The 15,196-nt window shown below is 37.2% G+C and overlaps 1 protein-coding gene across 1 annotated transcript in view; it reads left to right on the plus strand.

Annotated features, from left to right (window-relative positions):
- Positions 1 to 15,196, plus strand: part of LOC125230099 (G protein-coupled receptor kinase 1) — an 86,415-nt gene that overhangs the window by 42,207 nt on the left and 29,012 nt on the right. The window contains exons 7-10 of the mRNA XM_048135117.1: positions 460 to 534; positions 617 to 678; positions 1,136 to 1,244; positions 3,608 to 3,742. Of these exons, the coding sequence (XP_047991074.1) occupies positions 460 to 534; positions 617 to 678; positions 1,136 to 1,244; positions 3,608 to 3,742 (381 nt within the window). The remainder of the gene's footprint in view (positions 1 to 459; positions 535 to 616; positions 679 to 1,135; positions 1,245 to 3,607; positions 3,743 to 15,196) is intronic.

A 15,196-nucleotide genomic window follows, 5' to 3' on the forward strand; every position in this document is an offset into this window, starting at 1 on the left:
AACGCATGAAAACTCGAAAATTCGCTTTTTCCGGGATCTAAGGCTAAGCTAGATCGATTCTCCACCCCCGAAGACCCCCACATAACAAATTTCAGCGAAATCGTTAGAGCGGTTTCCGAGATCGAGAGATTCTTGTACATATATATACAAGAATTGCTTGTTTAAAGGTATAAGATTCGATAGGCACAACGTCGAACTCATGCGATCACGGAAAGTATAAAAAATTACAATGCGCTAACCAAAGCGGGTTTTCTTTTTTCCTATATTCCTTATTTGACTTTGATGAAATGCAGTTTGGCTTGATCGCATAAAACAACCACGAATCGGTAATATAACAGATATTTTGATACATAGCTTATGACAGTAGTAAGTGACGCAATCGTAGACAATGACTTATCTAATTGTCTACTAGGTGTTATTGTCGCTATCAAAATACTAATACTTATGTCATTGTTACAGGATTATTCAAAAGAATGTGTAGCGCATGTACAAAAATATTTAATGAAACACGAAGTTCCACCGAATCTATTTGAGGTAAAATAGAAAATATTCTAGTAATATTCCTATAGGTATGTCTCGAAGAAATGTCATTAATTAATTTGTTTGAACGTTTTAGCCATATATTGAGGAAATCTTTCAACATTTACGAGGGGAGCCATTTAAAAATTTCTTAGAAAGGTAATTATTTTTATTAACATTAGTACCTAAAAAATAAAATGTTGTGCACTTATATTTTTCATTAGACTTATATAGACCGTGATTACTTTTTTGATTTTTGCCGAGCTCGCGATATTTCGACGCAGTTGCATTCTTCATGACCACGGAAAACTCAAGAAGGCGGGTGGATATATCCAGGTCTATATAAGTCTAATGAAAATAACCGTGAATCATTCAAAACTCTCACTTAATATTTTCTACGAAGTAGGTACAGTCAACCAATTTGAATCATAGGCCACTGTAGAACCTTTGCACATTAAACGTGACTTCATATGGCAAATAGAACACGGTTTAAATGAGACAGGGTTCTAGAGTGGCCTGGGATTCAAATTTGTTGACTCTACCAAAATATTTATGCTCATCCGCATCACCATTATTCCACATGCAAATTTTAACTAATATGACCAATTTATTGCAGTGACAAATACACAAGGTTTTGCCAATGGAAAAACTTAGAATTAAACATTCAGCTTACAATGAATGACTTTAGCGTACATCGTATCATCGGTCGGGGGGGTTTTGGAGAGGTAAGTACATGCCTTTACTCAATATTCGGTAACTGAAAATTTTACATTTTCGAAACAAAAATGCACAGTTTGACAGTTTTACAGGACTTGTAATTATAGGATTATCATCATCTTGGGGTCGGCGCAGCATGTCTTCCTCTTCCATACGTCTCTATCACCCGTAATCTCATAATGAACTTGATTTGGTTTCATAATATATCATGTCTCACACAGTCCATCCACCTCTTCCTCGGTTTCCCACTTCCGTTTCTTCCTTCTAAATTCTTTACTTCGTAATACATTCCTCGTCAATGACTTTCATCCCTTCGCATTAGGTACATGTCCATACCATACTAGTCTATTCGCTCTTACTTTTGTAATTATTAAATATGTAGCTAAAGCCTCCGCCACACATAAAGCGTTTTGATAGCGTAGCGTTAGCGGAGCGCAATGATAGCGGTGCGCCAGACGAACGCTGGCGTTCCGCTCGCAATCCGCGCGCATTCCGCTCGCAATCCGCGCCCGTTACGGCCTGGCCACGGACACGCGCGAATTGCGGCAGCGGCAGCGGCGAGCGGTGAGCGGGAGAAACAAAAGCCTAAAAACGCATTTAGGATGCCACGAACCGCCGCCGCTGGCGACAACGCGCGCGAATTTTGTCGAGCGGCGGGCGGCAGCGGCGCGCGGTGCGACGCGCGGGGAAAACAAACGTACTGGGCTAGTGGACGACGCCACGACTTAGAGCGGCGCGACCAGCGATATTGGCGGCACGTATCGGGCGGTTCGCTTCCGACCAAAAATTATTAGACGATTCGCTCGCGAAATGGACTCGGAAGCGCTTCTATATTAAGATATATATTCTTTTTACGTATCTTAACGTGAGAAATAACTTATGGGGATTAGTTAAAACTCTTTTTGAAGTAACTTTTGGTTTAAGTAAATGGTTGTCCAAATGTTGGAGTATGTAATCGAAAGTTTCGATGCTCATTCTGGTGTACTCGTAAGATTTCTCCGGGTACTTTCTGTATTCTTCATACAAAATTGTAAATTCGCCATGTGTACAGCGACGTCTGTTAGTTTCGTGTACTCCTTCTCTCAGATTTAAAATATCCTGCCTGAAATATGTGCTGCTTTCGAGGCACTGACGAGCAATTTCGGATAACACCATTTTGAATCCGTCCCCTCCGCTCGATGCCGCTGCCGCGACTGCGAAGTACGTGGCATGCTCCCCGTTCCGCGCTTTCCCACCGCGCCGCGCGCCGCCCCGCTCACCGCTTAGACCAAGTCCGTGGCCAGGCCGTTAGTTCCTACCGGCGTCCGCTGGGCGCAACGCCAGCGTTCGTCCGGCGCACCGCTATCAACGCGCTCCGCTAACGCTCCGCTAACGCTCCGCCTACGCTCTCAAAACGCGCATGTGTGGCCGAGCTTTAAATCTTTAAAGCAACAGTCCCTTGCAGACATCTGCCTAACAGTACATTTTTGTTTTACCTGAAAAAGACAAAGTATATTATTAATTTTGAAACAGAAACATGGTGTGGTACAAATGAGTCACGCTTTGTAATAATTAATAAGGTGACCAACAGAATGTACGTAATGTCGCTACTTAATTCGACGTTTTTAGCAATGAGCATACTAAATTAGTTAAACAAACCTTACAGTCTGTACAGGGGTTGTATTCCGACTTAACGATTACTAGCGAGTTGAAATCATTTTTTCCATATAGCTCAGCAAGTAAAAATATGAACATTGGATATTTTGAAATCGCACCAAAGACGTAACTCAACGCGGATTTTTACGTAGCCACGCCAGAGGGCATACCGCGAACCACGTTCGACAAATCGAGATGTTACCTTTTTGTCGCTCTTGAATTAGTAGATACGTAAGTATAGCAAGGAGACAAAAAGTACGACATGCTTCGTAGTAGGCCCTCTGTTGAACCTAATGTTTGAATTTTTATCATATTTCAACTGTCACATCCCTTCTGTTGCGTGTCCGTTACGCAGGGCACGCAACTCAAACTACCTCAACGCGACATATTTTCCATACTTTATAAACATTGCTTTTTTGTCATTTGATTTATGAGATGGCTGTTCTCAAAGAATCCATATTTTTCAAAGTCAACGGTATTGTAGAGAAAACTTGTTTTCGTGCAGTTAGTAAAACTTTTGGCGTTACCCACTCGAAGTTTCTCGCATATCGTATTGTCAGAATCAAATTAATAGTGACGGTCAAAGTAGCTAAAATATCGGTATTCAGCACACATTCCTTGTTTCGATGCTAACAAAGGTTGTTTACGATACACTTGCCCACTTTGGCCTTGCAAACTCACAAATGCAAACCGTTACTCCAACTTTCGCATATCATAACACGAGATCTTTTTCCAGGTTTACGGTTGCCGGAAAGCGGACACAGGCAAAATGTACGCCATGAAGTGTCTCGATAAGAAGCGCATCAAAATGAAGCAAGGCGAGACGCTCGCCCTCAACGAGCGGATTATGCTTTCTCTAGTCAGTACGGGGGTGAGTCTAGATTATCTTTATCTTTTACGGCGCTTTGGCAAATTTTCTTGTCAGCAGATTCAAGGTTTGTCACGCGACGGTATAGTATTTACTTTAGATTATCGATGTAAATCTTTGTACTTTGTAGAAGCTGTGAAAATAATTCTTGCTACCCATCAAATTTTACCTACTGTTACCAGGCAACAAGACGCGCAGGGATAGCCAATTAGCCAACCTTGGTGAACGTGTTATTTCGTTTAATAAGTATTATAAAATCCTTAGGTTACATAAGAGTTACTAATGGATCGGTTCTGTATGAATTGTCACTATTCGGAATGTGTGTTATTTATTTATTAACACATTTGAAACGTGATATCCTTGTTAGACTGCCATTTGGTTCTTTAAAGTTCTGATATTAACTAGTTTATGTTTACCTGCTACTTATCGTTAGGTTATTTTCAGTTAATGTTCTGACTTGACCTTTAAATATAGCCCGATCGACAGAAACTATGAAACTTGGCGCTCAGTCGTCCTGTGATTTTAAACCTCCTTTATTTACGTTACGTACCTACCCTAAAAGCAGTGGTTCGTGTATGTACTTCAACAACCGTAATCCTGACGCTAACGAATAAGAAAGTAATTATCAGAAATTTAACCTTTTTCAGTAAATAGCTTCACTGTAAAAATCAGTTGCAACAATTAGAAACAAATTCGTGAGACACCGCCGGGTAAATCGAGTCCAATTAGTCGGATCACCTAAGCTGTCCCTTACCGAACACATCGCCTTAAGCTAACCACAACTTTTATAAGTTTACCTTCAAAACTCGTAACAACTATACGCCCACAAGGACCAAAAACATACCGGTTCGTTAGAGGCAATAAGCACTTAAGCGATAAGAATTAGAGAGTTGAAATGCCACCACCCACGTAACAGTCGTGATTATAAAGCAATCTTGCGAGACAAGTGTTTTATTTTGTCTCGTTTTAAACTTTTAAGGGTGGTTTTTCTTGTCTACTTAGCAGGAGACGAACACGACATTAAATTGAAACCCTTTTTATTATAAAACTTAAAGGGATGCTATTGTGGTTTAAGAAATCTTTACATGGCGAAACAAAAACCCAAAGGGGTTTTTAAAGATATGTGGTACAAAATAGCCAAGTTCGCACTGTGTTTTAGTAGTGTAAGCCAGCTGGCGGGGTATTTGCAAGTGGATGAGCATTACGTATATTATTTACTCATAAGCTTCAGATACGAGTATCTATATAAGCGAGTAACGAATGCCTTCGTCTCGCTACCACCTTACTTTTGTTTATTTATAGGTATTTACTTTGCTCTGATTGTTTAAAAATAAGTGCCAGCCAATGGCTTATCACGACCCTCTTATATCAAATTTTCAGTGATTTTCAGTGGACCATAAACATCGGCAGGCCCTAAGCCTGAATGTTAACAGGAGGATATTTTGCTAATATTTCAAGCCATAAATTTAAACAAAGATAAGTAAGGTACAGCGGGTCAAATCTCGACTGGGGGGCAATTGTAACTAATCCATTTTTTCCATTATTACACTATGATGTTGAGTTCTACATGTAATCCACTGAACACGCCTACCATATACAAACGGTGGACACTATTTAATAATGCAAACATTGTAAAACATGGAAAAAATGGACCAGTTGCCCCCCAGTCGAGATTTGCCCCGCTGTACCTTACCCTAATTATCTACGGTACCTACGTGGACTTTTTAGAACAGATAGATATACCTACTAGTGAGTTTTGGTTGTCTATGCTTACACAATGAATGGCATTATCAAATTCGTGTTTTACTTTAATTGCCCTTCGTTACTTTGTTGACTACATCGCTAATAGTCGGTGTTTCCGCTGATACTATTGTTATGAATGATATGATACTCATCTCTGATTTTCGATTCGATACTGACCACAGACAATACGTAAATGGTACGCCTTTGTCGGCGTGAAAAATGGGTAAAATAATATTTCAAAAAACAAAGACTGTTAATATTGTATTAGGTTGACACCAATTGTTTATGATATATGTGACAAAATGGAGCCACAAAATAGGAATTATGAACTTGACTTAGTAAATGCCTCCTTTTAGTCATATTGGCGTGTAGTAACAACTATTTAATTGCTGTTGAACCCCTGTCTAACTAAAAGTAGACTAGAAGAACTTCGTTACAGTTTACAAATAAGTATTCATGATAAATATAGGTAATAATGAAAATGAAAATAAAAATGAAATATTTATTTTTCAAGTAGGCATATTACAATGCGCATATGAACGTCAAATAAAGCTACGCCGGCTCTAACCCTACGCCTCAGCCTCGAGAAGATTTCAGTCCCCCCTCAGTTGGGTGGGGGGTATCCACTATGGGACCGGCAAGAAACTCGGCGGGCAACTTCTTTTCAAAACATTACATCTTATAATTAACATGCATTAAATAACAAGATACAATTTAACATGCAAAAGTATTCATCAAAGAATATGAACAGACTAGGTACTCTATGGAAATTAATTTCAATAAATTATATTATTGCTTAATAATACGTCGTTCTTCTTCAGAGAAAACATATCAAATTGTCACAGAAGAAAAAGATAATATGAATCTCAATATCATTAAATATGTAATTTACCTACACAACATAAAATATAAAATATTTGATGTGCTTTCTTATCTGAACTGTGTCCTCTATACATAATACAATTATTTTAATTGCTATTCGTTTTTTGTAGTTTCTGGTTCGGGCCATGCATGTTTGTCTGTCAAATAGTCCTCGACTCTGTAATAAGCCTTTAACATCAATGTTTTTTTTAAGTAGTTCTTAAGAGCTGGGAGGGGTAATCTCAAAGCAGTGTCAGGTAACTTATTATAAAAATGAATGCATTGCCCAACAAATGACTTCTGTACTTTACGGACACGAAACTTCTTTATGGCAAGCTTATTTTTGTTTCTAGTGTTATAATTATGGATATCAGAATTCTTAGTGAAACAGTCTAAATTCTTAACAACATAAATTATACTATCATAAATGTATTGGGAAGCTACAGTTAAGATATTAATTTCTTTGAAGAGTTCTCTTACTGATTCACGTGTTCCTAAGTTGTAAATAGAACGAATGGCTCTCTTTTGTAATACAAAGATAGTCTGTATGTCAGCTGCTTTGCCCCAAACCAGAATACCGTATGACATTACACTGTGAAAATAACTATGATACACTAGGCGAGCTGTCTCAACATTAGTCAGTTGCCTGATTCTCCTAACGGCGTATGCGGCTGAACTTAATTTGCTTGCTAGTTTCTTTATATGAGGACTCCATTGTAGATTTTTGTCCAATGTTAAACCAAGGAACAGTGTTGTATCTACCATCTCTAAGCATTCATCATTCAAAAGTATTTTTGTATCGATTGGTTTAACATTCGGCAGAGAAAATCGAATACATTTGGTTTTCTTAGAATTAAGAAGTAAATTGTTGACAGTAAACCACTGCAGTACATCAGCTAACGTGCTATTAATTACATTGTAATCCGTAGATTTTCGGTCAACATTAAAAAGCAGTGATGTATCATCAGCAAAAAGTACTATTTCACAAAAGTTTTTTACTATATATGGCAAATCATTTATATAAACCAAAAACAGGAATGGACCTAAAATTGAGCCTTGTGGCACTCCTAATTGGACTACAGTCCCGCTAGAGCGAGTTTTGTTAACAACTACTGTTTGTGTTCTATTGCTAAGGTAAGAAGACATAAAGTTTAGGGCATTTATAGACAAACCATAGTGTTCTAATTTCAAAATGAGCGTTCCATGATCCACACAATCAAAGGCTTTTGAAAGATCACAAAATATGCCAATTGCATCACAAGAATTTTCCCAAAAATTATATATATGTTTAATGAGTACCGAAGCAGCATCGGTCGTGGAACGGCCCCTTGTGAAACCGAACTGTTTGCTTGTAAGTAATCTATGTCTGTTGAAGTGTCCCAGTAGATCATTTAACATTAGCTTCTCAAAGACTTTACTTAGTACAGGAAGTATTGATATGGGACGGAAATTGGTTATATCACTCGAATCACCCGATTTAAAAAGCGGTATGACTTTGCTACATTTCATAAGATCTGGAAAGGTGCCTTGTGAAATTGAAATATTATATATTACGGCCAAGTAAGGTGCTATTATATCTATGACATGACTAATTACTTTAACTGATGTTCCCCATAAGTCTTCCGTTTTCTTTAAATTGAGTGACTTGAATGTTTTAACAATATTTACAGAGTCTACTTGACTAAATTCAAATGAATTATTACATTTCTTAACATTAGCACAAAGTAATGAATGGGCTTGAGCCGCAGAAGAATGTAAACATTTTGTGGTGTTAACGGCTATATTTGAGAAATAATCTTCGAATGCCGAGGCAACATCGCTGTTCGACACTATTTGTTGATTATCTGATACAATGTTGACTTGACAATCGCGTGATTTACATTTACCAGCTTCTTTATTTATAATACTCCAAGTTGTTTTCACTTTGTTGTCCGACACTTTCAATTTAGAACTAATAAAGTTTTTCTTAGCAGTTAAACACACTTTCTTGAAGATTCTTGAGTAGTTTCTTACATAGTCCAGGAATTCTGAATTCTTGTTCAGCTCTCTCTCACCATAAAGTTCATAAAGTCTTTTTCTACTTTTGTGAATACCTACAGTAGCCCATTCACTAAACTTTGTTTTAACTTTTGACCCACTAATAGATTTCACTTTGAAATTGTTATTAAATTGATTAAGAATTACATTGAAAACATCTTGATACAAATGATTACAGTCATAATGCGAAAATGGTATTATAGACAAACTATGTTGAATTTCATTTTTGAATGATTCCAAGCGAGATCCAGTAATGGGTCTATATGTTATTGTTTGTGGAGTATCATGAATAACGTTTAAGAAAGCTGCCCTTTGGCCGCTGTGATCGGAATGAAAACAGTTAAATAATTTCTTATCTGTACATTCACAGTTACAAAAAAATATTATCTAGGCATGTTGCACTAGTCACACCTACCCGAGTAGGTTCAAGAAATAAATTAAATAAATTAAATGATTTAAACAAACAGAACATTTTAACAGTATTACTAGATGACTCGAGCAAGTTAACATTAAAATCTCCACATACAATAACATGTTTTTGGCCCTTGCATACTAAATTCAGAACATTTTCCATTGTAGATTCAAATATGCTGAAGTCAGCTGATGGTGGTCTATAAACACATACAATAATATATCTGTCTAATTCAACACATGAAATTTCTATAGTTCTTTCTATGGAATATTTTACAACATCTTTGCGCTCTTTACACTTCATACAATTTTTAACAATAATAAGGGAGCCACCATGAGCAGCAGATTTTCTGGCAAAAAAACTAGCTAATTTAAAATTAACATAATCAAATATCAACTGTTCTTGTTTCAACCAATGTTCAGTAATACACATAACTTCAACATTATTACTATCTAAAAATAATCCTACTTCTAATTCTTTGCTGGAAAAACCCTGAATATTCTGGTGAACAACGTTCATACTCAGGTGTTTTTCCGCTGTCTTACAATCTAGTTTAAATGAGGCATGGGGTCCTTGGCTTTGTCAGCTGACTGAGACTTATATATAACACTATTACATCTATTTGGCTCAATATTGAAGGCCAATAACTCCACTAAATATACAAATAATTTCTTTGGCAAAAATACCTTCCGTGGAGCTAGCATGAAGCGTTCAATGAATTTATTTAAGTCAAAGAAATGGTACTTTTTATTAACAGCTATGGCATGGTACATTAAAGAATTATAGTAAGCTATCTTACAATTATAGTCATATGATACATTTTCTGCATAAGGTAGTGCACATAATATAATTTTCCCCACACCAGATTTTTCAATAACATTTAGTGTGGACATCAATTTATCTATGCTAAGCTTATCTACATTAAGACTATTTTCTAATAAAATTACTAATGTAGTACTGCTATCATAACATCCCTTTGAAATAAGGTCACATAAATGAGACAAAGTAATGTTTTGATAACAGTAATTTGTCACTTGTTGCTCTAACTGGTAGCTCAATAATGGGCCCATTCCTAACCCAATCTGATCTGAAAAAACAACAGTCTTACTGACTGCTCTAGGGGCTGTTTAACTACTGCCGCATGCCTAGTTGTGTCGTGGGCCACATCGGCTTGAATAATCTTTGCTGGTATACCTATGGCGGAGGCCACTTGTTCATCAAGTTCATAATACCTAATGTCATACATCTACATAAGGTTTTATCAGATAACATATACTGATTATTTTCTCTGTTCTTCATTATTATTAAGATAACTATAAAAATATTCAATAAGGATTCCCCGTCTTGTATACATGGGCACTGCCTTAAATCATAAACGACTTTTTCGTGCGAAAACAGCCGTAAAGCGTAGAGCCAATGGCCTGTAATAAATATATACTCTCAGATTGAATCCGAGCGAAATTTCACCCTTGAGGAACAACGCAGAGTCCTGAATTGTATCTCGTACGAAATAGGTTAAGGAAGAGGCGCCAGTGCGCAAACTCAGTAGGAAACGTTGTATTTATACTTATGATGACTTATTTGGAATGTACTTAACTGCAATACTTTGTGTTTTAAAGTACGCCTTGGCGACGGGCGCGACGATTCGTCGATAATTGTATGCCATACGTTTTATACAGTCCGTACTCGTGTATTTCTTCACTGGTTCAGGTGTTGCGAACGTATGGATTGACTGACATTATTTGCACACTTACCTTACATACAGAACATGTAGGTCTATATGTTCAATGGTTGGTTACGAGTACGGATACAGAATGATATGACGGGATGGCGCCTACATAAAGATAGACTGCATAATTTGTTTAGTATATTGTATCCACTTATATTTACGTAAATGTATCATTACAGCTCAGCTCGATTCATAATAAACTTCTATTTAGGACTATTTTAAGGCACGTATTTAACCGGGCGACAAAATAACCATAGATTTGGGTATCAAAAATAATAGTTTGGCGACTAAAATGGGGCCTCAAAATATTTCAATATGAGGTAGCATTTTAATGTCATTACGGCTACGGTTTATTCAGACGCGAGTAGGTACCAACTATTTATTTGGCAACTGAATTATTATATTGGAAACAATTTAAGAGATACAGTTTAATAGGAAAACGGCAGTCTATTAATATAAAATATACAGTTCTTTTAAAATATTTATATAGCAAATTAACATAAAAAGTACATTTAAAATTTATACATCGGCACTCATCACCTGAGCTGTCATTTTAATAAAAAAAAAGGATTCTTATAAAATATAACGGTCGACAAAATATTATACTTATGGGTAAGAAATTAGGTGTTTGAGGGTGCTGGCAACTTCGTCTATACAATTAATTTAACTTTTCATGACGTTTACTCTATCGAATCTAATCTAATCTATTTCTGTTTTGATAGCGAGTCATGTGTGTTGGGGATGCATGCCTCTGGGACTGTATTTCATTTCCTTTTTGCTATCGTTGTTTTGTTCATATAAAGTACCTAAGAATTATGCCATACTTAGCAAATTTGTGGTATGACTTATATTCTACTAAAAAAATAACCTAACCCTAACCCACTTTTTGCTAGCAGAAATAATTCTGCTCTTGTAATATTATACTATACGATTATTATGGCAATTTTTTTGAATACCACGTTGGTGGCAAACAAACATACGATCGGCCTGATGGAAAGCGGTCACCGTAACCTATGGACGCCTGCAACTCAAGGGGTGTCACATGCGCGTTACCGACCCATTAGAAGCTTATACACTCCTTTTTACTGTGTACTTATTATAAAATGATTTGGTACGCGTTCCCTCGCTTGCAACGCGCTCGAAAATAGATGTGAGATATTTAAATACTACCCGTGGTTTACGGGTCGCAAATACGATGTTTGAATAGAATAAACATTTATTCGTGAACATAGGCAAGACAAAACACACATAATAACAACAAGATAGAAAGGAATGAAGTGCCACGAAATGGCCTCACCTCAGCGTGTTGCTGGTGACTTCCAGCGCTGATTTACCGATGAGACTATCGTTTCCATAAAGAAACGATTTTCCATAAAGAAACGATTTTATATGTTTTTTAAAAAAACCTACTTCCCAGTAATTTTTTTAGTTGCCTCCGCAATTTAAAATACTACTTTAAACGATGAGCTAAGTATAATTATTTAGGTGCTAACATCTATATGACTACAAATATTAAAAATCTTACACTTTACAATACTAGGTGCCAATTATTATTTTAGTCGCCAAAGTATTGTTTAATGTTCCTCGGCAATATTTTTGTCGCTTGAAATTTGCTGCCGTTTTTTCAATAATAATGATGCTTAATACTTGAGGCTCATATATTTTTTTTGTCGCCACAATATTAAAACACAGCCAAATAATATTATTGTATGCCCGACATAACTTCCCGTTTAATATTTTAGTTGCCCGGTTAATTATATGCCCTATTTTAAGACTTGAGTCAAAGTCAGTCCATATTCAAGAACAAGAATATCGTCCATTTTATCTCGTTAGTCTTGTTTTGTTCTACAAAGAACTGTTTAGATAACAAACTATTAAATTGAATTAGCCAAAAGAGTCCTTATGTTTCTTCTGGAGTAAAATTTCGTAACGTCCTTATTGTACTTGAGAACCACTAGAAAATCTCAAATATTATATGAAACTGGGAAAAAGTTTTGGGTATTTGCAACAATGAGGCTACATACAGAGTTGACTGCTGAGTCACAGAAATTGGGACAGGGGATCGAAGAGAGGGTTCAGATCGAACTGTGTTGGTTTCTCGATCTCACATCGCGTTCCATCAAAAAATTATTGAATAAAAAACGCAAATTGGTCCAGCTATTGAAATGAAAACATCCTTGACTGACTGAAAGCCTGAAGTATCTTGACCCTCTATACTTTCTGCCGGTGTCGCGGTCGAGTGGTAGCCCTACAAATACACTTTTAAATGACATTTCGTATACCTACCAAATTAAAACCATACAAAGCTTATTGAATAAGGTTGTGATTGTAGTTGAGAACGATTTTTAAGTGATTCCTACATATGTAGGTCATACTTATAAATCTTTGCGCTTCATAAATACGTCATCAGAGATCCACAAATCGTGTTAAATACCACTTTATGTAAATATGTCTTCAATAAAAACCGCCATGCTGAGCACTAGTAAATAATACAATATTTATCCATACTAATATTATACATGGGAAAGTGTGTGTGTCTGTTTGTTTGTCCTTCTTTCACGGCAAAACGGAGCGACGAATTGACGTGATTTTTTAAGTGGAAATACTTGAAGGGATGGAGAGTGACATAGGCTACTTTTCGTTTCTTTCTGACCCCCCCCCCCATCCTTAAAACGGGGGGTGGAAGTTTGTATGGAGCATTCCGCAATTTTCGAATTTAACGCGAGCGAAGCCGCGGGCAAAAACTAGTTATACAATGTAATTATTGATTGGTTCATTAATAAACCTACAGGTTATTATTACTCACAAAAGAGCTTGTAAATAAAATTCATGCTATTTTTATCTACCTCCTTGAAATGTCAATTAACGCTTATCATAGTCTATGCAAACAATGTAAAGGTAAATGATTAGATAATAATGTGTTGTATCGATTTGATCTGTGGTCCCTATCGGCGAACCGGTGATTGTTCGCCGTGGATAGCGTCGCAATGTGGGCTGAAAATAGATTTTAGTATCGTTTCATATGAACTGGTCAAACTGCGCGTTAAGCTCTTGTGTAGCATAAATGCGGCTTTTGAGGAAACTCTGACCTCAGAGGCTACAAACATAGGATGAATCTAATATTTTGTTGCAATGTTAGGCAGCGTCCCCACTTAGGTGTCGCGTGTCTCGCGGCGCGCAACGGACGTCTCCGCCACGCCGCCTGGGGCGCGTCTTACGTCCTTCCTTTACAAAATGTACTGAGCAGACATTTTTTGAATTACATTCAGGCGGCGTGGCGGAGACGTCCGTTGCGCGCCGCGAGACACGCGACGCCTAAGTGGGGACGCTGCTTTAGGAAGGTTCGTGTAGCCCGCATCCAATGTATCCGCTCTCAGATGTAGGTACTTACCTACCGTGGTACTGTTTACACGGTGCGAGAATTCTCATGCGATGCGTTATTGGATTGGTGTGTTCAATTGTAAGTTATCATTGGTAGTATGTACAGTCAGCTGCAGAGAAAAGTAAACCCCGAGGATCCAGTTGGGCCTCGCGACGGGTTGAACTGAGTCCTTCTTGAAAGACTCCGATATTGCACTAGATGGAAATCAGTGGCGAAATTGGAGGAGGCTTTTTGCCTAGCGATAATAATAGCTTCAGTTTCAAACAGAAATCACGTTAACCAAAAGTCTGACCCTAGAAAGAGTTGATACACGGAATATAGCGCGATATGGCATCGGGAACATAAACGATATCCGGCCAATTGGACTGAAACGAATTGGCTCGCCCTCAATTTGCCGATGTAGTCCAATCGGCTTCCGCTGCATTTTGTTTTACCATTTCAAATTGTAAATCCATTTTTACCTGGCTGATTAAGTAAGTTGAGATGATAACGTTTTCGAACGACCAGGGGCCCATTTCTCAAAACTGAAAGTTAAGTTACAAGAGGAAGCCTCTTTCCAAATTGTCATTCTAGACATTGACAACCACTTGTAAATTGTAACTTGTAGCTTCGAGAAATGGGCCCCAGCCGGTTGTTGGATTCGAAGTCCCTTGAAATTATTTAGAAACTGAAATGAGGAATGTCTTTTAAAAGGACTTATTTCTATAAGTCAACAGAGGTTATTTTTATCTATGTCTTCCTAGAGAAATAAACCTTGTTGAATAAGTCCTTTTGAAAAGACACTCCTCAAATGTTTACAATTGTAGCCTGTAGGCTTTCAAAGTTCAAATAATATTCTGTTGAGTTGAGTGTATAAATAAATAAATATTGGGGGACACCTTACACCGATCAACTTAGTCCCAAACTAAGCAAAGCTTACTTAAATAGATAAATACATACTTATATACATAGAAAACATCCATGACTCAGGAACAAATATCTGTGCTCATCACACAAATAAATGCCCTTACCGGGATTAGTGTATATGTATATTTTTCTAAAAGTAAAAATTAATTGAGGTCATATTTATAAACCATCACTTGCGGAAATTTTACTAGACGTGTTCGTTTGTTTTGAAACGGTAGCCTGCGCTAATTTTTACTTTTTTAGTGCCTACCGTCAAAGAAGAGATATAATGTCGTTGAAAGAATATTTTATAAATGTGCTCAAAAATATATGTCAGTACATACATACATACATACATACAATCACGCCTGTATCCCATTAAGGGGTAGGCAGAGCACATGAAACTAC

The sequence above is a fragment of the Leguminivora glycinivorella genome, chromosome 10 (assembly GCF_023078275.1).
Source record: "Leguminivora glycinivorella isolate SPB_JAAS2020 chromosome 10, LegGlyc_1.1, whole genome shotgun sequence".
NCBI classification, from domain to species: domain Eukaryota; kingdom Metazoa; phylum Arthropoda; class Insecta; order Lepidoptera; family Tortricidae; genus Leguminivora; species Leguminivora glycinivorella.